General features: G+C 39.7%; 1 protein-coding gene across 1 annotated transcript in view; it reads right to left on the reverse strand.

Annotated features, from left to right (window-relative positions):
* Positions 1 to 700: 700 nt before the first annotated feature.
* Positions 701 to 26,401, reverse strand: part of LOC140284391 (uncharacterized) — a 96,336-nt gene continuing 70,635 nt past the window's right edge. The window contains exons 10-17 of the mRNA XM_072378266.1: positions 25,087 to 25,171; positions 22,645 to 22,735; positions 11,598 to 11,707; positions 11,379 to 11,453; positions 10,357 to 10,450; positions 10,220 to 10,260; positions 4,829 to 4,931; positions 701 to 1,868 (exon numbers count right to left, since the gene is read on the reverse strand). Coding sequence (XP_072234367.1) covers positions 1,551 to 1,868; positions 4,829 to 4,931; positions 10,220 to 10,260; positions 10,357 to 10,450; positions 11,379 to 11,453; positions 11,598 to 11,707; positions 22,645 to 22,735; positions 25,087 to 25,171 — 917 coding nt within the window. The 3' untranslated portion in view covers positions 701 to 1,550. The remainder of the gene's footprint in view (positions 1,869 to 4,828; positions 4,932 to 10,219; positions 10,261 to 10,356; positions 10,451 to 11,378; positions 11,454 to 11,597; positions 11,708 to 22,644; positions 22,736 to 25,086; positions 25,172 to 26,401) is intronic.

Here is a 26,401-nt window from a genome sequence, read left to right on the forward strand (position 1 = left end):
ATGACTGTGCCATTTGTACAAATGTGTGTGTGTTTGTGAAAGAATACACAAGCGTGGATGTGTGAGTTGGTGTGTGTGTGTGTTTGCACATAAAAAAAGGTATTTTTGAGTGTGACATTGCAAATGAGGAAAACTAACAAGGACCCGCAGTTCTGCAGAAAATCATTAAAATGTCCAACTATACAACAGCTTTGTATGCACAGTTCCAATGAATGATTTAAAAAAAAGGGGGATTGAGAAGACAAATGAGAAGGGGGCAAGAAGAAGAGGGCAATAGCACCTTGAGATCTGCTTTTCACCCAAAATTCTTGTTATCATGTTATAATAGAGATTTCTCTGCATAAATCCAGATATTTTCATGGTTCTTTTCTTGATTTTTACTTTCACGAAGCTCCACTCTTCACTTCAAATGCTTCAATATAAGAAAGAGGTATATGTGTACATGGGAATATATGGTATGAGCATGCCATATGTGCTAAAATCATATTTCAGGTCATTTACTAGAAAGATTTTACTGCAGATCTTTGTCTGACTCAGCAATATGAACTTTTAGAAGGGCCTAATAATACTAACTGCAGCAGAACAAGCATCAAGCTGGCAGAAATAACATATCATCAGCAGATTGAATATGAGAGAAAATGAAGATAAACATAAAGGCACTTAAATAAGGATCTGTTTTTAATTTTCTGTAATGATATATGGGTAAAAATACAAATTAAAACAATCAATTAACAGTAGGATAGGGATAGGATAAATCAAGATATTAAACAACATTAAACAAGATAAGACAACATACTCAATCACATACTCCCCACAGGCTCCCGCAGAGACTGAAGCACAGACATGCTCCACACACATGAAGACACATGGCCATATTCACCACAGTAAACACAGCACACATGGGGCACAGCTGTGGTGTAATCAAAGGCTGCATTACAGCCATTTACATCAACATCTGGGCCATGTCTGTGACTACTGACGATGTGCCTTACTTCATTTATCCATAATAAAACTCTGCTCTAGTGTAACACTAATTTACACCTAAATGTCGCCTTTATTTATCTATTATGTGTAGGTCAATTGCCATTTAAGTTGAACAAAAATGTATCTAATTTATATTCATAATAATGCAACTACAACATGAAAACCATTTCAGTGCTTAGTGTTATATTTCTGTTGTAAAACTACATTATTATTGGAAGACCGTAATAAGAATTGTTTTTGCTATAAAAACACTATCAATTGCCAGATTTCAAATCAACAAAACTATCTCTAAATCTGTAAATATTCTCTTAGACTGAATCTCTGTAGCCTCAGTACAAAGACATTTGACCATTTGCTGGTTCTGGGCCCTACCAGGAAAAAAATAACTTTGGGATTTGACTGACCTGCAGGACATTAACCTTATGCAGAGTACATTCCCCAGTGAGAAGCAAAGGGTCATAAAGCCATGACAAGTCAAAGTCTTTAGGGGGCTTCATTTGGCCAGATGCCGTCTCGTCCTCCCTGATCAAGCACCTTCCAGGAAGCGGAGGCAGCAGACTTTTTAGTTAGCTATCCCAGAACGCCTTACCAAAAGCCTGGGACTCACCTGACTTGTCTACAACAGCTCCACTCAGCTTATTAGAATCCCAAGAGTCCCCTGCCACAGGCTCGATGCTCAGAGGATGAAGAAGGCCAAGGGAGGATGGAAAGGAGGAGGAGGAGGTAGGAGGAGAGTGGGCATTAGAAGAGAGGGGGAGGTGGATGGAGGAGCAGTGCTGGGAGGTGGAAGGAAGTGAGATCTGTTGCTCCACTTGTCTGCGCATGGACCTCTCCCCCTCCAGCTGCCTCCGCAACCGCTTATTCTCCCTGCAGAGGATGTTTAACTAGAGAGAGAAAGGAGGACAAACTGAGACATATGCAGAATGAGACATCAGCATTTTTGAAAGTGTGTGACTGTGAAACAGATTGAAGGACAGTTTTGGGGGAAGTTTCAAGGAACCTTGAACAACCCACTCCAGCAGTTAAATTAATCAAATTACAAAACTTAATTTAAAGTTACAAATGCCATGCCAACCATCAAAAGTGAACCACCATCATGTTCATGACATGCCATTATGTGTCAGCTTTTACAGTTGCTTTCATGCATGTTGAAACAAAAATGCAAATGGAAAAAATTGCAAGGGGTGGGGGGGGGGGGTTCAGGAGTCTATTGTGCACACAGTTTGAAATGGTTGCAAGCAGAAGTCATGCGACGGAGGAAATTTCTACATGAAAACAACCAATTTGAGCGATCATTAGAGGTCGATTTGACACAAAATCACCCGTGACACAAAACAAATCGCACATCGTCAGAACATGATTGGGCTCCCCGAAACACAATTACAGACTAGCTAAATTGAGGGTGTTGTATTTTATTTCATTATTTTTCCTTTTTGACAAGGACATTTGGGTAAAAGCAGGGAAGAGTGTGAGTTAAAAAGTGGATTTAAGTGCAAAAAAAAAAGAAGCATTTGGTAGTCATTGTAAAGCATGGTAATTATATTCAAAATGGGCCTGTCGAAAAATTGTAATAAGCCAGATAACAGAGGATAAAAGATTTGAAATAATGTATTTTTAGCGATGAAGATGATTAAAATATGAAATTATGAGATGCAGAGACAGAGAGACAGTTACACTCATCCACATCTGTTTTGAGTGTGTGTGTTTGAATGTTGTGGTTAAAGAATGATGTCACAGTGATATGTTTGGTCGCGCTTGTGTGTCTGTGTGTGTGTGTGTGTGTGTGAGGGAGGGAGAGAGGGAGAAAAACACAAACGGAGATGAGACAGACACATTTCCGGATGCTTCCGCTAACATTACCCATCCAGACACTACACTCACACACACACACACACACACAACTAACACGCACAATAAATCTGAGCAAATGTATTACATCTGATGACAGAAATAGCTGGGTCTTAGGCTTAACCCTTGGCGAGCCAAAAAACATGTTGATGTGTCAAAACCGTTGTAAGTCGCTTAAAAGAGTATTTACTGTCATTGCCAGGCAAACATCCGTGAGTGTGTTAATTTTATGTTATGCCAAAAGCAATAGAACTTCCAGATGAAAAACACTGAGGCTGACATTTATAATTAACTGCGTTTTCAAAGGGACCTGTTTAATTTTCCTCATCTTTGGTGGCTCCAGATACTTTTCTAATTGCAAAGGAGGGGGGTAAAATTAAAAATCACAGCTTGTCTCCTCAACCTTCACATACTACGGGTGAACTGGTGCGCCAATGTTTGGATGAAAAGGATGTGAGGATGTGTATAACTGGGGCTGAAAGACAGACAGACGGATGGGGGCTTCGTCCTTTAATGCTGCTGCATTGGGGGACCGCAGCTTCCATTCAGAAGATTTAATGTGAGCTACGAACATTTCTGAGCTACAAATGAGACTTTAAATAGAGGTAGAACATTTTAGTCTATTTAAAATGGAGATTTAGCTCCTTTTGAGCAAGATGAGATTCTCAATGACATCAAAAGTAGGTTAAAATGTTTCATTCTAGCCAAATGTGTACAAGAATATTGTCTAATCTAAGTGTTTTCCATCTCAGCATGAAACATTTTGGACAGTAACTGAAGCATAACAGTCTAACTTATGAAGGTATTGCTTTCCATCTATCTAACCTTTGTCTCATTTAATTTTGAATGACATTTGCATGTTTGCATGAATTTAGCCTGACAGTTGGATGGAAATCATGCGTCTGCGCTCTGTGGCGTGGCTGTGGGGAGAGTGAGAGCAATGGCCAGTTTGTGATGAGCAAATAAAACTGATGCAAAGAGACACCAAACGGATTTCAAACAAAATCCCTTGCATATAGATAAAACTGAGCAAATTCATCCAACTTTTGAACTGTAATCTGCATGTGTTAGTGTGTGCTGGTGTGTATGTAACTGTGTGCAGAAGTGTGTTATCAGTGGCCAGTGAAGTGTTTATGCCCTATCCTTTCCTGACAGATGTATGTTTGCTTGTGAGTGGATTGTCCATGTTGGATCGATGTGTGTAATGATTCCCAGTGGAGATTAAGAGGTGCCATTACACACCTGACCTGTGAAACAACAACCCTCTCTTATTTTTGCCTGTCGCTTCCTCGGCTCCATGCTACTGTGTCTCTAACCAACAACTAATGTCAACATTAAAACTTCAACAAAAAACAGCTTTCCTCACAGCACGTCAATCTGCGGGCCACTCCACAAACTAACTAAAGTCAGGTGAGCCATTCCCTAGGCCCAGGAGTTTTGGAGAACTGAGGGGGCTGAGGAGTACTTTTGATTCCTCTCTCCTTTGGTGATTTGTTGACTCTTGTGAAGTTCAACGCAGTAAAAAATGTCAGCATTTCTCGAGAATATTCCTCTGTGTTTTTTCCCCACACATTGTTTTATCACAGCGGGCCATTTCCCTATGCTGTCATGGAGAGATCAGCACGGCTGTATTGATATACATCTTTTTCTGAGTTTCATGAAAGGGAAATCATTTACCGGTGGAAAGAAACGTCACTGCCTTTTCCCGATACGATTTGCTCTCCCCCCCCCCCCCCCCCCCCCCCCCCACTTTCCCCTCGCCGTATCCCCACCCCGCTGCAGACTTTTCACTTTTATCGTAGGAAGAGGAAATGGATGTCTGTGTGCGCCTCTGTGTAAGTGCGATTGTATGTTTGAAGTTGGACGCATGAAAGCTTCCTCTTCTGTGTGAGCTCAACAGCAGGTGGGCTGGTGTGTGGGTTTGTGTTTGTATCTGTCGGGTAAAAGGACTGTCAGGACCTGTTGTGTGCTTGTGTATGTGTGTGCACGCTCTTACTTGTTGATGCAGCATACCGATGGCCTCCAGGTTGCTTTGCAGTCTGGAATGCATGTCCTCGATTGTTTTGAAGTTTCGAGCAACACAATTCTTCTTTTCAGTGCTGTAAGATAAGTACAAGAGGTACACAAACACATTTCTATAAATGAAATTAACTTAGGACTTTGACGTCTTTAACTAGTTGAGAAAAGCAGAAAAATAAAAACTTTGCTTTTCAGCTGCAAACTTGAAATGTCTCATATGTGGTTTTGGTCTGAGAGACATATTAAGTTGACACTTGCTTTTACCTATTCTTCAACGATGATATGCATTTGCAAAGCAGTCTTTAGAAATCTAGGGCATAAAAAAGTTGGCATACATCATCTGCATTATAAACATCGTCATTATAACTTATTACTAAACTCAAAGATGGGTGAGCAAATGGGTTCCAGAAATCATTAAATCATATAAGAATGTGCATATAAAAGAGAAAAAAAAACAAAAAACAAATGCAAGCGCAGCCAGGGAACATTAAGAGTACAAGAAGCCATTTAAGATTTTAACTGTTTATTAAAACTGTTTTGGGAAATGACAAACAAATGTTAGGGTCTCGTATCTTCAGACCCAGGGCTGACTAAGGAATGACTATTAAATTAACGACGGTGGATAATGGTGCTCTGTGCGAGCTGAAGAGCTTGCTGCCCCCGCTTTACGCTCTTTCTTTCATGCCCCGATGAACCTGTCCAGTTAGCATTTGGAAAAAACCTTCTAAATACTTTATTGAAGAGTTCTTAGCCCATTAAAGTACCACTGTACCTCCCCTTTGTTAATTTTCTAGTAAAATAGCAAGCTGGGATTTTCTATCAGAGGAGCGGAAGGGAAGACAGTCCTGTTTTGCTTCAGTTGAGAAGATGCATGTGCTCATTGAAACGCTAATAAATGGCATCATAGTTCCTGTAGATGTGTTGGGACACACACACACACACACACACACACACACACACACATAATCATAAACTTTCGGCCCTATTACCGAGAACTTAAATAATTTATATTTGAATAAAACACTTGAGTCAAGCTACGAGAACTGACAATTTTTTTGAAAACACCATGAAATTCATTAGCTCCCTTGTATATGGCATACAACCATCTATAGTTAACTTCATGTACAATAAAATAGCACTGCTCGCGGCAACATTGCACAAAAGCCCGAACCAGTGTAGTATTCTAACGATCTCCACTGATTTCTGTTTAGATTTTTGAGTCAGTCAGATGCTTTTTTCAGCCATTTTTAGAGCAATACCATATTTCTTTCAAAAATCGTCCAACTTTTAAGTTACAGCGCTGAACAAAAGAAATGCACACAATCTTTTTCTGAAAAGAAAAGAAAAACAAAACATCATTCCAGGTAAAATGTAATGTAAAATGTAAAATTGAAATTTGGAAACATTTGGAAATAGCAGTACATGTATTTTTGGTTGGTTTATACAAATGAGAAAAACAAAATAAAACCATATGACAAAACAAATAAACCCAAACATGCACCAGATGACATCCCATCATCTGAATTACTGACTAAACTCATTTAGTTTGGCCAGTGTACGCCATTTTAAAGAGACCTCATTTCCCGAAAATGACATTTACAAACTGAAGATAATTGCAGCTGACCCTTGCAGATCTTTTAATTTCACACCATAATGATGATACAAGGAGCATTAATGAGAGAAATGCTGAAATTTCCTTTGATCTGTTAAATTGTAAATGACATTTTAAAGATGAGTTCCGTGAGTTTCCATCGCTGTGGCGAGGGGAAAACAGCAGGCACAAACTTTAAACACAAGCCAGCTCCATAAAATCCAAAGCGCCACATCTCCACAGATTCTTCAAATGATTTAAACTCTTTTCTAGATGGTAATGTGGTCTTCAGCAGATCATGAATCATCACCGCTGCTTAGACAACTGTGTGAGATTTATGCACTCGATGTGAGAGAGCGGCGATGCGCTGAGCGCTTGGCGTGACGCCCGTGTAAACATATGTTCCTGTGTTTACATGCAAACACAGATGAGTGTAATTAGCGGCCTAACCCAATCAGTGTGTGTATAATTACAGTCATTAGTGTCAAAGCCAAGCGACCATGCTCTCTAAACCAGGCAATAAACTACACAGTTTCTCCCTTGCTGTAGTCACACTCATCTTTCTTATTTACTGCTCTCATTTTGCTGTAAATTTTATGCAAGACTTGACTGTGTTCTTACACAGCCTCCTTCTTATCGCCTCTCTGCCTTTCTCTGTCACTTTGGTTCTCTGTGTTTGTACAAATCCTCTGCTGTGATCACTGGGTGCTGTTAATTGGAAGCACATCGTTAGCGGTGCAAGTGATGAAGCCTGATGCTTTATGAGCGCCTCCCCAGATGGGTTCGGTCAGACAGTCACTGAGTCAATGTTGCCACAAGCAAACAGCATCAATCTCTGCCTCTGTCACTCAGTGCAGTTCATACTGTGAACAGCTTTTCATATTTTCACAGGGTTTGAGATGATATATGAACAGACTTTTACAAATCACTTAATGAAATTTATAAGAAACTTCCTGTAAGATAATTCAATTTTCTCTTTTTTTATACTGCATATGTATGCCATTTAGATTTCTAAACAATCTTGTTGTATATACTACTTTCCAGCAAAAATACTACTCCATAACACAGGAGACATTTTGACGGTGTGGAGTTTTATCCTTACCTACATTTTGACACCTTGGACAACATGACAGTAGTATCCAGATAGTACTTTTACAGTGAAATCAGTTCTTGCTATCAAGAATTTATTTTTCTTAATTCTATTCTTCTATAATCGCAGCTATCCATGTTTTGTGGTTTAAGTGGTCAGAACTAATAAAAAGGATCTTGTGGCAAAAGAATAGCACTTATTGGAACCTTAATAAAGAAATGGATTCATGATTTCTCACACGCCGACAGCAGTGGAGCTCCCATGGAAAATGTTCAGGATACTCTGACAAATAGAGGATGAGAAAGGAATCAAACATCAGCTGTGGATAAAGAATCATCTGCTCTAGCTCCTGGGCCACGTACCCACCATGAAATTAACTTTTTACTTTCCGCTGTATACAAATGAGTGACTGTTTTTTCTCAGCTCGAGAACTTTTCCGTATAAGATGAAATAGTGTAAAGTCGAGCTGCTCTTCTCCCTGTCTTTGTGGGAGGCCGTTCGCCGTAGAACATCGTTTACTCAGAGGTGGAAAATCTAGTCGTTCCCTCCTTCCTGAGAGCCCTGTCTGCTCTGATCTGCTCTGTCTCAATATTTGATGAAAATAAAGGGAAAACAAAAAAGCTGAGGTTGTACTGCGGAGTGATAGTGGTAGAAAATACATTTTGAGCTCATTCTTCACTTTGCTGTTCCCTCTTCATCTTTTGATTGGTGCTGGCCAGATTTTCCTCAACATGCAAACTTCTTCTCAATCTCTGCTCTAAATAGCTTTGTCTTAGGGTTGGCCAAATTTGCCACGGGGCAGGAATCATGCAAATATGTTGCATGGTGACTTTAACAAGTAACAGAGGAAAAGGCTAGACTGCCAACAGGACATATAGGGCAATTAGGAACAGTGTTTTCTGTGAAAGTGTGCAACATTTGTTGGCATGAATGGACAAATACTTGCAGAATGGGAGGCAACTGAGAAGACATAGTGGTGGAGCGAGATCCAGATTGAGAGGGTGCTCTGTTTGTGACGCCAAAGCGGTGAAATGAGAACAATACAAAATGTTAATTTCACAGAGGTTATGCCCATAAAAGTGTGTAAGATCACAAGATTTTGTGTTAATACAGCCGAAGTGGACTTTCTGCTTTTACTGTAGGCTCAGTGTGGCAGTGCAGACACTCCAGCGAGCACCGTCAGAGTGGAGCGACTTCATTTGCCCATTCTACCATGAACCATAGACCTCAGTGAAAATGCAACAGACTCAGAGCTAAAATAATCGTTTAGTTCCTGAAGAAAAAGCTCAAGCCCATTTAAGTTCTGGGTGCTGTTGGTATAAATGCACCTATCATTATTACCTTTTACCAAATGTTTGTCTAATGCTGTTTTTCATCATTTTTGTGAGCAATATTTGTAAAAAATGCCATGTGCACTGTAAAACCATGCTCTCTTCGAACTATAAGCCATGTAATCATAGTAAATGTCTTTAATACAGGTATATCTAATGACAAAACCTTCCCTTCGTGTTGAGTGCTGTCAGTGATAACGGGAGCGGAGAGACACTCTTAAGATATACTCTTTGCCACCAGTAATGAAATATACACACAGAACTTATAGGGCTGCCATGCAAGCATTATGACATATCATTTTCCTTACAGATGTATGATTTTCATATATATGGCATTTTGAGTGAGTCTGTGTGTGGGGGTGTATAATAATGGAATGAAATAAATTAAGAATTCTCATAATAAAGAAAAGAGACCAGAGGAAAAAAAAAAGCAGAGAGAATGGATGGGGAGACACTATGGAAGATGCTTTCATTCACTGTTTTTATCTTGTTCCGTGTTATTATATTCGCTCAATCAAAACCCCTCTTATGCGCACGTCTATAAGAACTGCCTCTCTCACTCTGCCCCACTCTCTTGCTCATTCGCAATTATGAGGGAAAGACAAAGAAAAGCGATTCATCTTTCTGTCGCGGCCCCTTAATGATATCATTAAAATGACTGACAGCTTTGAATAGCATTGGGAACCTACCCCAGTCAAAACAAATCTGATCCGTTTTGGAAACAGAGCTTGGTAGTTCGTTAGGGGAGGGGGGCAACATAAAATAAAATGGGGTGAGGTTTGAGAGGGGTGTTAATGAGGGATACCTTGGGGGGTTCTCAGTGGCAGTATGGGGAGTGCTTCTGCAGGCAGGTGCCCATACAAACACCCTTTGGCCTACGCACACACCGTCCTTTCTCACTTCCATCCTACACCCAATCCCATCTGTGGCACATTCATTTTCATTGCCTTAATGAACATAATAAATATATCTCCGCTCTATTGATGAATGCTATTTGACAGCCATGGGGGTGGCAAGCAGGAGAGGATAGGCACTTGATTGGAGTGTAATCATTGTTAAAGGCCCAGCATGAATAACGTATTCAGATTAAAGAAGAGACATAACACATACACACACACACACAAGTACACACAGGTGGCCCAGGCCCACGGGGTGTTTCATTCACAACTTGGCACCCCTGCTGTTATTATCATCATCAGCTTTGTTCGGGCTAGATTGTGTGTGAAAGAGCGAAACATGGTGGGCAACGCTTTTGTTGCACGTGAATGCTTAACTTTGATCAGCTGGTGAATGTGCACAAATGTATGCACTGATACGCACTCTCTCTAACACACCACACACATGTAGATGACTCACAGTTTCCCGTCTTGCCAGATGCCCCAGTCTCCAATCTGGGCCTGTAAACAATTAGAAAATGAAAGCCAAACTTGTTTGTGATCGACTCTTTTGTCTCTGTTTGTAGTTCATTGCGTTTCCCCTCTGCACTTGTTCACCTTGAAGCGCTCCATGTCTCGTTCCTTCTCATCCACCACTTCTTTCAGTCTCTTTACCTCTGCCTTCAACATGTCATTAGCCTCCTGAAGATGTCTGACAAAGAAGGGAAGATGCAGAGACAGAGTTAAACTGAGAAATCTGCACAGAGAGGCACGCTACAACAGACACCTATTATCATCAAGAGGCTCTTGTTAACACGGCAGACAAAATATTCTGCCACACAACGGCACTGGTGCCTGCATTTCTCTTTCCAGAGCAGCCTTTAACTAGATGTTCAGATATTATGCTTGATGCATAAACACAAAGATATCATAGCTTACTACAGTGAAATTATTTTTCCACAGCCATTTAAAACCTATCCTGGTGTGCATCTAATCCAGTATTTTGGTATGCCTCCAACTCATGAGACTCCACAACTATAGATAATTTTGAAATTGTTTTATTTATGGAAGGGGGATCACATACAGTATTTCCTATTCAGAGTAAATGCTCACAGTCCATCAAAATGAGGTAGAACCATTCGTTCAGGTTTAAAGAAATTAGACACCTAGATAATGTGTTCCCCGTGCAAAAAGTCTGTTGTCTATGACATTTTAACATAATCATAAAAACAAAACACCTCTTTGTCTCAGTGTACATTGAGACAGAGAAAGAGGGAGACACACGTGTGATCAGGATTTTGCTGGGTGGAGAAGAAGGATGTATGTCACTGTAGGGGGGAGGGATAACACAGGATGGCTAGACTGTTCTGATCTGTGGGAGGAGCCCATGTCTGTGTACACGTCTATGTTTGCGTGCGTGTGTGTGTCTGATGATGCAGACATGCTGGAAAACTGCCAGTGGCATATATGTCAGAGTCAAGATGATTCTCTCAAACACATGAATAAAATACATGGTCACACATTCACTATAATCCCAAACTGACTCCCCAGGCTGCTAACTTTAGTTAACCTTCGGGAACAAGAATGCTCTGCAGGGTTGAGATACATCAATCCAGCTCTCTGCAGCATGCAACGCTTACTCTTTCTCTTTAGTGATGATGACCAACATCTTGTTTTGGGCCTTCATCTGGGCGGTGAGCTTCTCACTGGAGGCCCTGGAAGAGAAGGTGAGGCAGATGAAATCTAATGCTGGACCTCAAATTGTGAAAAACAATATATGTGTTTTAAATCAAAGACACACAAATAAATTACATTTAATTAGATGACATATCTGATGAGCTAACTTTAGTAGATCATACTTTTGTTCAGTGATCCACAGGTTCACATTTGTTATGACCTGCTGGCTCTCATGGCGAAGTTTTGCACTGTCCGACCGTGTATTCTCCAGCTCTGACTGCAGCGTGTTCAACTGAAATAAACCTTCAAAGTGTAAATAGTTGTGTAACCAAAGGCAACTGTACACAATGATGTGCATTGATTTTTCAGTTTGTTCTCTTATTACACATTTCTTATGCAAATTTTAAGCCCCTTTCTTTATTCACTGACTTGATTTGTAAAGTACAAGAATGCACCCATTTAAGACTAATACTCACTCAGTGTATCATTTTAAATACTTAATTTTGAAGCAGAGCATATATATTGTATTCGGTGTAAATGTTGGGGTGAAGAGTGACAGGTGTCACTGAAGAATGGTTAAAAAAAAAAGAGGGGGGTAAGACTTTAATAGCAGAGAGGCAAAGAAAAGGTAGAAATAAACGTAAAAAACAAAGTATAATAGAAACATTAGGAGAAACTGGGTAAATGAAGAATAATGGCGAATGAGAGAGATGGCATTTGCAGACAGGTATAAATAGCAAGGTGAGGTATTAGGCATGAGGAAGGAACGACGGAGGTAGAGGCAGAGTGAGGACGAGATTGGAAGAACAGTAACTGGATGGCACTGGCCAAGCTGCTGACTTTTTCATTCTGCTTATCAGTCAGGACCTTTCCAGGCCTAAACTCTGGGGACCCTGACATCTTACCCTTATCACCATAGAAACACCTTGATATACCATACCATCATCCCACAAAGACTTGGACAAACATAGGAAAACTTTCCAACATGTGGGCAATGATTTAGGCACGTAAAAATGTCAACGATTAACCTAAAATGTCAAAAATAGCACCTGCTGCGGCAAGATGAATGTCTGTATGTGTATTCTGACTGACTATCATAAAAACGGCCAAATATTTTCCTGCTGATGCGTAACTGGAAGACCCAGGAAACCTTAATGTAAGACACAGATGCTAAGAAAGCTGATTCTGATAACTTTGAAAATTAAAAGAAAAGGAAAAAAAAAACAGAACGCTGGAATTGATCAAAATGATTATATCATGACAAACTCTGGAGTCATGGGAAGAAGTCAGAGGATAAGCAAATGGCAGTTAAAACGAAAGGGGAATTATCAAGATGTAATCCATAAATCAGCAAGCGGTGTGTCGGTATGGTCATCAAACACCTATGACAACAGACATGCCAGGTTTTAGTTACCTGAGACCAAAAGTGAGCACTGGATAGTGAGAGTTGAGTGTTTGAGAGGTCATTGTCAAGTTTTTACCTGACAGACATGTTTGACCTGGAATCCTCACATTTTCCTTTCAAATCAAGGAAAATTGGGTGTAAAATGAAGTTGCAAAAATGACAGTGACAATGATTCAAAGGTCATAAAATGATGAAGAAGTACACTTTTGATTTAGGCCACAGAAGGGCTGCAATTTAGTCAACGAGAATTGGCAAAAAACTGTGAGAACAATGAAATTACATTTAAAAAAAAAATCATTATAGTTTTAAAGGATTAACTGAGTCAGGGCATCAATCGTAATTACATTTATAAATATTGTAAATCCTCCACAGTTTCTGATTTCATTTGTTTTGTCTCACACACTGACAAATCTTTAAACAAAATAATTTATTTCGAGAACTCAATTTCAAGTACGCGAATACACAGAAACATCTCAAATCATGTCATTTAAAAGCTAAAACAAAACAAAAACAAGACAGAAACAGCCACTCACACGTCACCTGCAAGAAGCCCAGCCACACACACACTGGCAGAATTTGCAGCATGCTGTAATGACAGTAATTACCTGTGGTCTCACATTAACATCTCCCTCCTGACTGTCTGACTGGCCCGGCTGGTGGAGGGATGTAAATCGCAGCACAAGTCTGATGTTGTGATTAGGACTAAATTACACATCATCACTCTGTTTCCACCAGTGTCAAGGGATGTAGTGAAAGAGTGTGTGAAAAAGAGGGGGTGAGTGTGTGAGGGAGACAGAAGGACATTTAGAGAAAAAGGGAATAAAACAAGGAGGCGCGACTGCAGGATGGGGGAGGAGTAAGGTAGCACACCTGCTTAACATTTAGATTGGTTTTGTTGCACAAATATTTTAGCAGAAGATTGGGGGGCTAAAAGGGGCAGCAAAATGCATTTATATCCAAGTTTGGTGATACCACTTGTCCTTTCAGCTTTATGCTGCTGAATATGAGTTGACTACTGCAATGCTGGTGAAAGATTTGGATTTTTTACAGCTGCTGCACAAGTATTTATAGTTTTGATTTCAACTAAACCTCATCGGGCTGAGGCTGACTTGTTCACTCCACGGGACTCACTCTTCAAAGCCAGTGGATACAAGATGGACTTCCCGGACTAACCTAGTTTTTTCTTTACTGATCTTTTACATGTAAATGAACTATCTTGACAAATCATAAAGCTACCGGTGGACTAAAAAAGGAAAGTGATGGTTGGGACTTCTGCAGGGAATGGTTTTCCATGGTGTCACGCTGCACATGAACTGAACATTTTCATGGATAAACTTCATTCACGGCTAACTATTTTTTAGTAATGAAAACGAGTATAAAATCAGAAACAGCAAGCACAGTTGTTGCGTCTCCCAACATCAAATCACAAGTGCTGAATACGAGCCATTACTCCATTCCACTCAGCTCATCAGAGCACATCCTCTCATCAAATTAATGAACACATTTATTGTTAAACACGTTTTTATAAAACATTCATTCATTCTGTCTAATTAAAAGACCCAGTAGGCCTGACATCACTTAAATATGCATACTTATCACTCAAATGGTCTGAATTAAAGATCTACAAGCATGGATGTGTGTGTGTGTGTGTACGTGTGTGTTGTATTAGTGCATGTGCTAGTATGATGGCAAAGAGAATGTGGCTTCCTAAGCAGGCCTTCTCACTCTAAGCTTAATGGTGGTAATCATGGTGTGACCCAACATTAAGACTCTCTGTGTGTGTGTGTGTGTGTGTGTGTGTGTGTGTTTGTGTGTGTCCTACTCTCCCTAATGGTGACTATGATGACATGTTCTCCATTAGACTAGTCAGTGGGCCACAGCAGATCTAGCATATTAATGATGCTGATGATGGCTTCTTTAATTACCTTCGTCTGCTGCTGCTGCTGCTGCTTGGCCTAACTCTCTCCCTGATTCCTTTCATCACACACACTCCTACGCATGCTGCTGGGTTGTTTATCAGTGGCTGCCACTCCTAAAATCCCCTATCTTGCATCTCCTGTGCATGAACACAACCGCATTATCAGCCTTAGAGGAAGTTTCTTGACCACTTCTCAGTGAGATGAAGTCCTTAATCTATGGCAGGCGATTTCATTTAAATCTGCACAGGTATTTGAAACAGAATAGGTCTAAATTAGAAAGGTATACAAAAATATTTTACCAATTTCATTGAACATGTCAGCACTGGTTATCTGTTGAGGTTTAAAGAAGTTGAGTTTATACAGCTTTTTACATTTACATTAATTTCCCCCCAAGATCTTGTATTGATGATAGAAGCTGGACAACTGTGGTAAGTTTTCTCCAGCAAACCTAAAGTTTCTCAATAGGGTTAAGGTGTGGACTCTTTGGTGACATATCCTTGTGATCCTTGTCATGCTCCCCAAACCACTTTTTCACAATTTGAGCGCAAATAAATCCTGTTGCAATCACTCTGAAAAAAAAACCTGTGCCATCAGAAAGAAGACAAACTGATGGAAAAACCTGGTCACTCAGTATATTCAGGTAGTCAGTCACCAGACCTCATATTTTTGGGTACAAAACATTGCTGAACCCAAACCTGATCAATGGAAGCATCCCCAGATCATAAGAGTGTCACTGCAGGCTTATACGGTCGGCAGTTGGCATGATGTGTGTTGCACTTCACCCACTGCTGTTGTTACACTGATGCAGCCATCACTCTAGAAAATGGATAAATCTGGACTCATCAGAGCATATGGCCTTCCTCCATTACTCAAGAGGCCAGTTTGATGGAAACACAACTAGTGGCTTCATTTAGACTCAGAGGCTACATCAGTTCCTTAAATACAGTCTATGTTTGGTCTAAAAGACATTAGTTTAGGAATAGTAACTGTCTATTTTAGGCTTGATTTCTTTAAAATGGGCAAGAGTTTGGACAAACTGCTGAACCTAATTAAATAGTAAAATCATTTTGTGAACTACCTTCTCAAAATAGTTTAATTGTCAGCAATTAAATGCTGAAAACAAAGGAATGTGAAGACTTGCAGGGTATCTTTTTAAAGGCAGGAAACATACACACACACATTCTTACACAGATGTAACGTTAAATACCGTATTTTTCGGGCTATCACCGAGTTATAAGCCACAATATCAATGATTGACTGCTAATGGGTCTATTTTCATACAAAAAGCGCACCGGGTTATAAGGTGCACTAAATGAAACTTTATTCAACTCACTTGTTGTAATGTGTGACTGATAGCGTTGAGTTTGAAATCCGCTTCGTAAGCATGTCTCTTAACAGGAGCCATTTTTGGGGCAGCAGGTATAGAAAATGAATGAATGAATGCACACACCTTAATGTTGAAGCACAGATCGTATTATTCTGTGAGGCTCGTGACTACGCATCTTAAGGCACACTGTCGATTTTTGAGAAAATTAAAGGATTTTAAGTGCGCCTTATGGTCCGAAAAATACAGTAGCTTCCATTTACTGAGGATAACCATTACAAAACCCTACGGCACTGCGACTTCAACCAAATTTGTTCAAACTAATTCACAACTTGACCAAAACCCTAATCAAAAGTTATGTTTTGGACTGAGCTTTGGTTTCCATGACAGCTACTGGTTGATATTTATAGTGGAAAAGGTCCAAACTGCTTGTAAAGGTTTTTAGTGCAGTTTTAAAATCAACAATGCAGAGTTATCACTGAGCATCGCGGTAAACATTTCCTCTGGAAAACAAGCATTTATGTGAGATGCTACGCTTGCCTAAAAAGGTGACAAAACTGTGGCAAATACTCTACTGAAATAAAAAATGATTTTCAAAGTTTCTTTTCAGGGCTCTCAATTATGGAAGTTTAGGCTCATTCTTTATTCTTTGTTTCTTAGACTAAGACTGACATTGATATGAGATGTGACACAAATTATTCTGTGATTTGTGAAGGAGGAATTTAACAGGGCAAAATTTGAGGCTAGCCTGAGATAATTGGATGTTAACCTTGGATAATTACAATAACAGCATTCTTGCTTACCATCATAAATTAGACAAGGTTAAATGAGAGGAGGTGTTGATCTGTAAAAACAAGTGTTAAAACTCAACCTTGTAACTTACAGCCTTGTTATTTGAGTCTGAACTCTGATTGATATGAATGTGTCTCGGAATGATACAAAATAAATCACCTCACTTGGATAAAAAGTGTAATAGTAAAGTGATACTTTAACTTAATATGTTTCATAAGAGAGAGAAATAATCTTGGAATGTCTTTTTTAATGTTTCATGACTTTCTTTCTGTATAAAATTACATTCATATTGTTGTGTGCTGCTTCCATGAATCTTTGCACTTCCTGCATCTGCTTCAATGCACAGAAACGCAGACTTGCAGCCTTGTTTCGAAGATACCATTTGACAGTTAAGATGGACCGAGAAAGTTATAGAGACGACATGAGAATATGTGGTATGTTTGTCTGTGTGACTGTCTGTTCCATCTCTCAAATGAATTACAGCACGGCAGCTTAATGAGCTGTGTGGGATGGTGATGGCACACACATGCACGCACTGAACAAATACAAGGCCATTCCATGGTTTAACGGTCAGACAATTGGAGCACTTCTTTTTATTCATCAACTAAACAAATGAGCTTCATCTGACTGTCCTCATTTCAGTATCATCAAACGTGTGCGTGTCTTTGTGTGTATAAAAGTAGTGATCTAGTGCAGGTCATTCTAAGCTAATTAGGCCAGGCTTGAGGCTTTAATTAGGTTTTATAAATGAGATCAATGATCAACTATGGCTGTTTCTGAGACCAATGCTGCGTAGCATCTTCAAAATTTTAAGAATCAAAACACACTAAGGCCCACACACAGTCGCATAACAAATAAGAACAAACAGAGACTTAAGGTTCTTCACACTGAGCTATTCAAGGATTTATGAGACGAGATGTAAGACCAGTTGTAAGTTGTCAGTAGAGCTGCCCACTGTACTGAAAATGTATTGTTATCAATATGCACAGTACAAATAAACAAAAACAACAGGAATATTGCAAAGATATTTTAACTTGAAATAGGACAAGCAAAAGTCTATTAATGAGGGCTGAATTCCACTCAGAGGACCTTCAGGTTTTATGGATCTCCTACAACTCCGTGGCATGAAAGGTAGCAGAAGTGGAATACAGCCCTCAGTATTACCCCAGAGATTAGTACCATATATTCAAGTGCTTGCTTACATATTACAGGTCATATCATCGTTGCAGTATTCAACAATGATATTGCATATTTCCTAATATCGTGCGCCCATTGTAGTCATTTATGAACCCAGTGAGGTGGAAATATGAACGCTAAGCTCTGAAGGTGCAGTGCGTTGTGATCCATATCCACTTCTTCAGACCTCACAACCAACTAGTCAGAAAATGGTGCACGTACCATTCTTTAAAAAATAAAACCCTAATGATGGAGGTAAAAGGAAAAATGTGTTTCTTTAAGCTCTGTCTTTAAGAGTTTAGAAAAGCAGAATCTGAAAAATATCGAGTGCTGCAGTTGAATGATACAAGCTGAAAACTCACTTCTGCTATCAAATGCCTTTTTGCTTTATATTTTATTTAGCACTATAATTCAACACACAATCATTTGAAAAATAAATAGAAATACCTCAACACCGAGCATACCTCAAACTGATACTTTACAGTCTGTGGCAAACTGAGACCATGACTTTGTGACATCCATCTTTGCATATTGTGAAGCACAACACGTCAACAGTGAATTAAACCTTTGCTGGTGCCTTTACAGGCGAAGATATGAATCTTACCCAATAATCCAATGTTATGCAGTAAAATCTTGTCTATTCTTGTTTGAGTGCTGCGCAAATTGGAGAAAGCATGAGCGAAAAACATTTGGCTTGACCAATTCACTGTTCAACCAATACAAAATGAAAACTGTGTTTTGAGGCTTTTTTTTTTCAAACAGGGACTGGGCTTGTCTTTCTAATCACTTGGCAAGCGCCCTACTGATTCAGAGTGATTAAAATCAACCCTGTCATTGTATTTCTACGGGATGACATCAGTAGTTGTTAAAAATTTGGGGCAAATAAAACAAGTTTCTGGGCATAAAAACATGCTCATAAACTTTTGCTGTCCAAAAACTTCTCTGCGGATTCTCATTAAATCTGTTTGAAACCCTTTTACCCCATGCAAAAAGAAGTTGAGGTAAACACACTAATGACTACGGTTGTGTGAGTGTGTGGCACAGTGAGAGTGAGGGAGAGGAGGATGACATGATCAGTCACAAAAACATGCCTCATGTTTACTATGAGCTGTTTTTGAACTGGACTCATGCAGAGGGGCAGAAGTGTGTGTATGTGTGTGTTCGTCGACTGTCGCATGTAAATCCTTTTCCCCGGGTTAGAAATTAAACACTAAACAACCCTAAAAAATACAAGGATGTATCAAATACATACCACACGCAGTGCTTACAAAGACATAGACACAGATCAGACAGAGCCATCCGAGGTTCAGCTTCTGTGCACCAAGGCAATTTGTAATATGGATTTCCTCTATAGGCCTCACTGTAGTGTACCATTTACCATTTCAAACCCTTTGATTTTTTTCACCAGTGGATAATTCATCTTCTGAGCATCAATAACAGAGATTTGGACCTAATGAAGGAGTTATAGTCACAACGGTCATCACAATGGTGTTTAAACACTGTTTAGAATCAAATTCAGTGAGAACCTCATCTGCTGTGGACATGATGGAGGACAGTTTGCACTGACGAAATGTGTGGAACTTTGTTGCATGTCTTCCCTCACTCTTTCTGCCCCCTTTCCTGTCTACCTACTGTCGAATAAAGGCCACTAGAGCCCAAAAAACCATCACATAAATAAGATAAGTGCACACAGTCACACCCATAAAGTTTACAAGGAAATCATATGATCAAAGAGTCGAATCATTTAAAAGCAGATATGGCTTTACAAGCTGTGAATTGAATAACACTGTGTGTACTGCATACTGAGCCTTCAGAGCTACGAATGAACCGAAAACTTCAAAGTAACCCAAACAAAAGCCCAAGAGGAGCTCCATTACAGGCAACTTTCCATATTCGTTAACGGCTACTGTTAACACATTTCATACCTGTGACTACCCGAGGATCCAAGAGATGCAAATTTGGGCATCACACGATGTGAACAAGGTTCTGTGCAGACATCCGTGTTCTCTCCAATCAAATTTCCCGTGACCTTATGCCACTACACTCAAGTTAGCATGTGTTTACAAAACCAAAATGGACCCAGAATTTGAACTGAGGGTGTTATGAAGAGGTCGGTTCCAACCAACATTTGTACAATTTGTCTTCAGTAAATAGAAAAACATTTAAACATGCAATAAGTCATGGAGAGAAACTGTACCAGATTTAGGTAAGTGTGTGTTGCAAGTGGTGTGAGAGGCTGTCTGTCAACACACCAAGAAGGAGTTTAGAGCCTGCCACATTCATCAGTCCGCCACCGTCATCTGATGGAGGTGTACTGCCTGCTTTATTACTCGCGTCTCTGTGGGATATTTGTGTCTTGAAAGAATAGTTTGATATTTCAAGTAAAAGATTCATTCAGTCTCTTGCTAAGAGTTTTTTGAGTGGATGGAGACCATTTTTTTTACATCTATCTACTATATAATTCCACAGCATCCTTTTATCTAAGCTTACTGCAGCATTAGGTCTGGATACAAGGAGAAACAGCCATAACATAGCCCAGAAACTACAAATATCTAGAAGCTTATGTTTAGTTTGCTCTGTGAGAATCTATGTATCTCACTTACCATTTAGGCAGATTTCTACCCAGCCTTGCTTGAACTGGGCCTATAATGAATGTTAATTTAATATGGGGTTAAGTTTTGATATGATATGACTTTTGATACAATAGGTGATCAAGTATTTGTATTTGAGGCAGTTTTGTAGGTACGTAAGATTGAATTATCAACAAAAGAACAGTGCAGTATGTTTTTCCATCACAATACTGGTTGTAGATCCATTCTGTTGTATCCAGCGGCATTTTGATCTGTTAATGTTGATTCTGCCCTGTAGGATTGAGCTGTGAGGTTCAAGACAAATGCACGAATGTGACATATTCTGAAACTTCTCCATAATGCCGTGCTACATGTAGCCCCAAGAAAAATTAACATGGTCATTTTCATATTTAGTTTTTTGTACAGATGAAACCGGAAAGATACGGTGTGTTAGTGAGCTTTAAAAGTGCTGGAAGGTGCATTTTGCTACCTGCTTTCTGGTATGTTATGAATAAGTACCGCTTGGTGAGTTTAGAGTACGGCTGGGGCCCAAGTGTAAAACCAAGTTGAAAAATGTATTTACACCAGTCAGTCCATTACGGGAGCAGCTGAAGAAAACTGATGCCAGTACAGGAAGATCACGCAATCTCCAGACCGAGAGGCCTCAGTTGGCTGGCAGGTTCAAACCTGCAATTTTCTGGCTGTCAGACAACAATTTGAACAACTCCACCACTGCCACCATTTATGAAAAAAACACTCTCTTTAATAATGTAACATTGATTTTCAAACATTTAAACAATTCAAAACAACTGACTCCAGCCACTACTGCTTCAAATATTAATAACATACTGTACCTTGACTTTACTCATGATAATCTATACACTAGCAGCCTTTGCTGGCTTTATGGAGTGAGAGACTCCTGACAAACTGACAAGTCATGAAACATTTTTGATCACAGGCAATAGAGAAAAAAGGGGCCAGTTGCTCTGCAAAGGCAGAGATGAAAGGATTTTTAACAGTCGTGAAATAGTTGAAGAACTCTTTGTGAGCACTGACTTGATCACTGTCTGTCCAATCAACTAGCTTCAGCTGGTGCCTTACTGGCCCAGGGCAATCACAATCGTCAAAACCCTGGTGCACCAAACAAGAAAAGGAGAGCCAAGCACATGGGTTGAATTATTTACTAGGACAGAGTAAAAATAGTAAGGTGAGGCACAGTGCAAGAAAGACAAAGATATGTGAGAAAAGAACAGGAAAAAGAGAGTAAGAAAGAAGACGGAAAGAAGAAATAGAGAGAATAGAAGGACAGGGGGAGAAAGTAACATTTACAGAATATGGTAAAAATGAATGAAACAAAATGCAAAATCAAGATCTGAGAGACCATCACAGAGCAAAGAAGCTTTAGACAGAATTCAAAATTTCTAAAATGCTAGTGAACATCACTTCTCCTTCTTGCTTTACCCTTAATTATCCATTCCGCCCTTTGTAAAGCAGCGTCTCAGCTCTGACAACCGTTTCCCACTGAGATTCACCCTGCTCCCAGTCAGAACATTAGGGAATATCAGGGAGTATTACACCCAGGAATTAACGCTCCAAATCACCTTGCTAGGTTTAGGTCCCACACACCCCCCCTCCCTCTCTTAGACAAGATAATCCAGGCTCTAGCACCGGATATATGCCACTAATCATGAAAAAGGTAAGGGAAGTTGCGGGGAGGGAAGAAAAGGTAAGGAAGACCTTGGAGGGAACGGAAGGAGAGGGTGGAAAGGAGAGCATGTTTATTAGTATTCATGTTTATACTTGGTAGTACAGTAAAGCTGGCTCAAATATTTGACCCAAAATGGGTTGGGTCAGCAGCTACAGTACAAAAATCAATGAACTCACTGGCTTAGATATCAACATTTAAAAAATGAAGCGGTATTATTGGTAACACTTTCTCTAAGAATATGCAGCAGTTCAGTAAATTGGCATCTCACTATGCAGGGAAGAAACAACATGGTACGCTAAGCTCTTACCCTAAAATAAACAATTTAAAATATTTACCTGCTCCTGTGCATCCTGTTTGTCTCTTTCAGCCTGCTGAAGGTTCTCCTTGAGCTCGGTCACCTCCTTTTCTTGCCGTACAGCCACCGACCTGCATAAACATAGAAAATAACAATGCTTATTGTCGTTCTCAAACACAGCTTACCTATCAGAAAATAAATACCTTGTTTTGGTTTTTTTTTTTTTTTACGAGCAAGCATTCAAATTTCTTTCTTGAAATGATCTCTTTTTTTTTACCTTACATGCATTTTCCATTCGTTATTTTTTGTAATTCTCCTAATAGCGAGCACAACTGTGTCACTTAGATATTAAGTGTTAAAGTGGGCCCATGAACGTGTGAGTATATTTGTGTGTGAGAGTGTGCGTGTGTGGCAGCCGAGCTAAGGGAATGTGATGGGGATCAATATGGAGGGGTCTATTTCTGCCACGCAACCGTGTGCCTGTGTGTATGTGAGTCGGTTAGTGTTTGTGGGAGTGTGCACACACGTGTGAGTGAGTTTGTGTGTGCCGGCTACCCTGGCTACAGCGGAATCAATACGACAAATGATTACCATTTCCACAAACCTCCCTTCACAACCTCGCTTCGGCCGCTCTTGAGCCTTCACACCCCCAGCAGCCTTCTGCATGCACATACACACAAAAACCAAAACAAACCACCCCCATCCCCGACGCACACTTTACTTCATAAACCAATAAAAAATGATGAATTACAAGTCTCGGAGTAATAAAAATGTGTGGGTATTTTACGGGGCAAAAGTTTGGGGCGCATCATCTGAAGTTAACATATTATAGATTTTTAAAAGAGAATGACAATTCAGCAAGTCTATTCAAATTTATTGGTGTTAAACTGACCTATTCAAAAATACCCAAACCTTAAAACAGAATTCATATATTTACTCATCTGAATTGGGACAAAATTGGATGCAATTTTCTTTTACACCGTACACTTCGATCAGTATCATTAATGCAAACAACAAAAAGAGGAGACGCAAGGACATACTTTCACTACACACAGCTTCTAACTTTGTCCGTGTTTTCTACAGATTTCTTTTGAATGGATTCTTTTCTTGATAAATTATAAATATCCACAGCTCCTTCTTTGAACCTAAAGTGCTCTGTTCAAATTGCACGGTTTAGTAAGATTCGATTAATTGTAGCTTTAAAAAATTGCTTAAATGACTAACTTTATGTGAAAGTGAACAACAGAGAGCTGCCAGAAATTAGAGTTGTTGAGGTCGATCGCACATTTTTCAGCCTAAGAAAGAATACGGATGAAAAAAGTATTCATCTCAAAAAAACATTGCGGTATTTAGGGTAGCATTACTAGCAAGAATCTTAATTTTCTTCTCTGATTATCAAAAGCATGACAAATCTAATATACAACTACTAAAATATACGCCGAAAACTTGTGACACAGTACACAGATTGATTGCCTTACTTTGGCGGCAACTTTAAAACCTATTATAATAGAGTTACTTGGTGGTAGGTAGTAAAAGCTAAAGCAGAACCAGACAGCCAAAACAATAAGGAAAGAGTAACCCTGATAGATTGGTCCACGGAGAGAACATATGATAGGATGAACAGAGTGGGAGAGAGAAAGGATAGAAAGAGAGGAGGCATCCTGTGGAGAGAGGAGGGGATTTCCCACAGCACAGATGGAAGCCATTAGTATGGTGTTGTTGCTTAAAAACCTTTCATGTCTTTGCAGTTATTAGATAATACTGGGTTAACAGTAAACAGCATGATTCTGCAAATGGATCTAATATGCAGACACAGCGATTGTTTTACCACGCAGTACCTAAATATGGTTTGAATGTAATAAAATGTAATAATTCAGAATGTAGACTATAAAGTCTCCATACTGAGTTTTAAATTGTCGGTTGACGATGAAAATGTTCCATGGCTCAACTTAACCAAGAAACTCCCTGAGACGGAGACTGTTGCAGTGAGGTCATGTCGAAGCCAAAGCCACAACCACAGCTATGTGTGCACAAACAGACGCACACAAACACACACTCTACTGGGTGATACATGCTTGCTGATGTCATCACCGCAGCTCTGGTAACACACAGGGGTCAACCGGGGGTCTCAACTTTGAACTCCTTGACCCAACATCTGTTTTCTCACCATATTCTAATATTACTGTTAGATCAGTGAAGGAGCGGAGAAAAACAAAGCAGAAACTAAATTAGTTTTCATGTGGATTGTTCTATAAAAAAGTAATTTGCAACTGACCGGCGAGGCAGGCTTTCTCCTTTGTACCATTGTGCCTGCACTGTGGGCTTAAGGCTGTTCTGTTCAACATATGTTCAGTTAAAAAGCCTACTGTATGCTGCCTGTAAAAAATCTAAATGTTTTTGATTACGGAGCTTACACAGGGGAGCATGGGAAACGGGATGGGAGAGGACGCTTCTTTCCCTCTTTCCTTCTCTCCCTTCTTACCTTATTTTCTCCTCTGCTAGCTTCCCCTCATTCAGGCACCCCTCCATTTGCCTCGCCTCCTCTGCACGAGCTGCCAACTCCTCCACTGAGCAGGAGACAGAGAGAGAAACGTGTGGGATAAAGTGCAACAGTTCACTCCAGACGCTAGAGCTTAAAATTAATTAAGTGGTAGACCTAATTTGAATGGCCATATGACAGAAAAAATGAGACATTCCTATTAATATATCAACAAAATCGCTTCAGAAGGCTCCCGAGGTCAGTTTGGTTGTGTGTTTTAATTCACCTAAAGAAACAAAAATGCAACATGAATGCAGACACACAGAATGTTAAATCTCTTCAGACCAAGGTTGAGAGAAGGACTCACAAATTCTGCATATATACTGAGGTGATTATTGTTTCTTGTCAAGTTCAGCATTAGTGGAGAAAACATGAACTGTGAGTCACCTTCAGAGCAAACGAAGAACTCTGCCACAGAAGAGGCACTGAATGCCTTTCAGAGGCGGAGAAAGAAAGAATTAACGCATTACATTACTTACACTTGAACATGGAAGCAGCAGTTCTGTTGGGGGACAAACGGAGTGCTCCCTGGTTTGGTCAATAGATGGCACTCTTTACCTTGAGCAGGCCACTTGAGCTCATACCCCTGATAGCAACCCTTCAATCACATTCTGTTTTCAGCCGTCTCCTCCGTCTACATGCAATAAAACCTCATTGTCCAACACTTAGTAGTTTAACACATTGAGTGGATACATAATAAACCACTATTCGGGTTTCTTGTTTAGGTTTGTTTTGAAGACCCTTAGCAGTTTGAATCTAAATTTTAGGACTTGCTACCTTCCTCCTTTTTTGTTTCCTGTGCTGTTTTGTGAGTCAATGTTTCTTCATAGCTCCTAAAACCTTTTCACTAAATTCAGTATTCATTGAATATAACATTAACTGTCAGCCATCGGTGGCCAAGGCTAGTGAATATTGAGAGGGTGTGCACACTGAATATGAAGAGATGTGTTTGGGGATATGCGTGTGTGTGTGTGTGTGTGTGTGTATGTGGAATATTTACAGGATGGACCTTGACTTTGAGTGTGTGCATGTCTATTTGACTGAGACAAATGGAAATAGAGAAAATGTTAAGTGAATTTCTGTAATGCTTTTAAAGCTGTGACAGTAGCGGTGGGACAGAATGAAAAAGAGGAAGCTAAAACCAATACAATAAAGAACACAATACAAAAAAAGAAAATCTACATTTCTCAGAACTAATAATAATTTATGGTTTCGTAGCACCTAAACTGTTTAAACTACAGCCCTTGGAAAATTGAAG

This window comes from Leuresthes tenuis, unplaced genomic scaffold (genome assembly GCF_036924035.1).
Source record: "Leuresthes tenuis unplaced genomic scaffold, fLeuTen1.0.hap1 SCAF_24, whole genome shotgun sequence".
NCBI classification, from domain to species: Eukaryota; Metazoa; Chordata; class Actinopteri; order Atheriniformes; family Atherinopsidae; genus Leuresthes; species Leuresthes tenuis.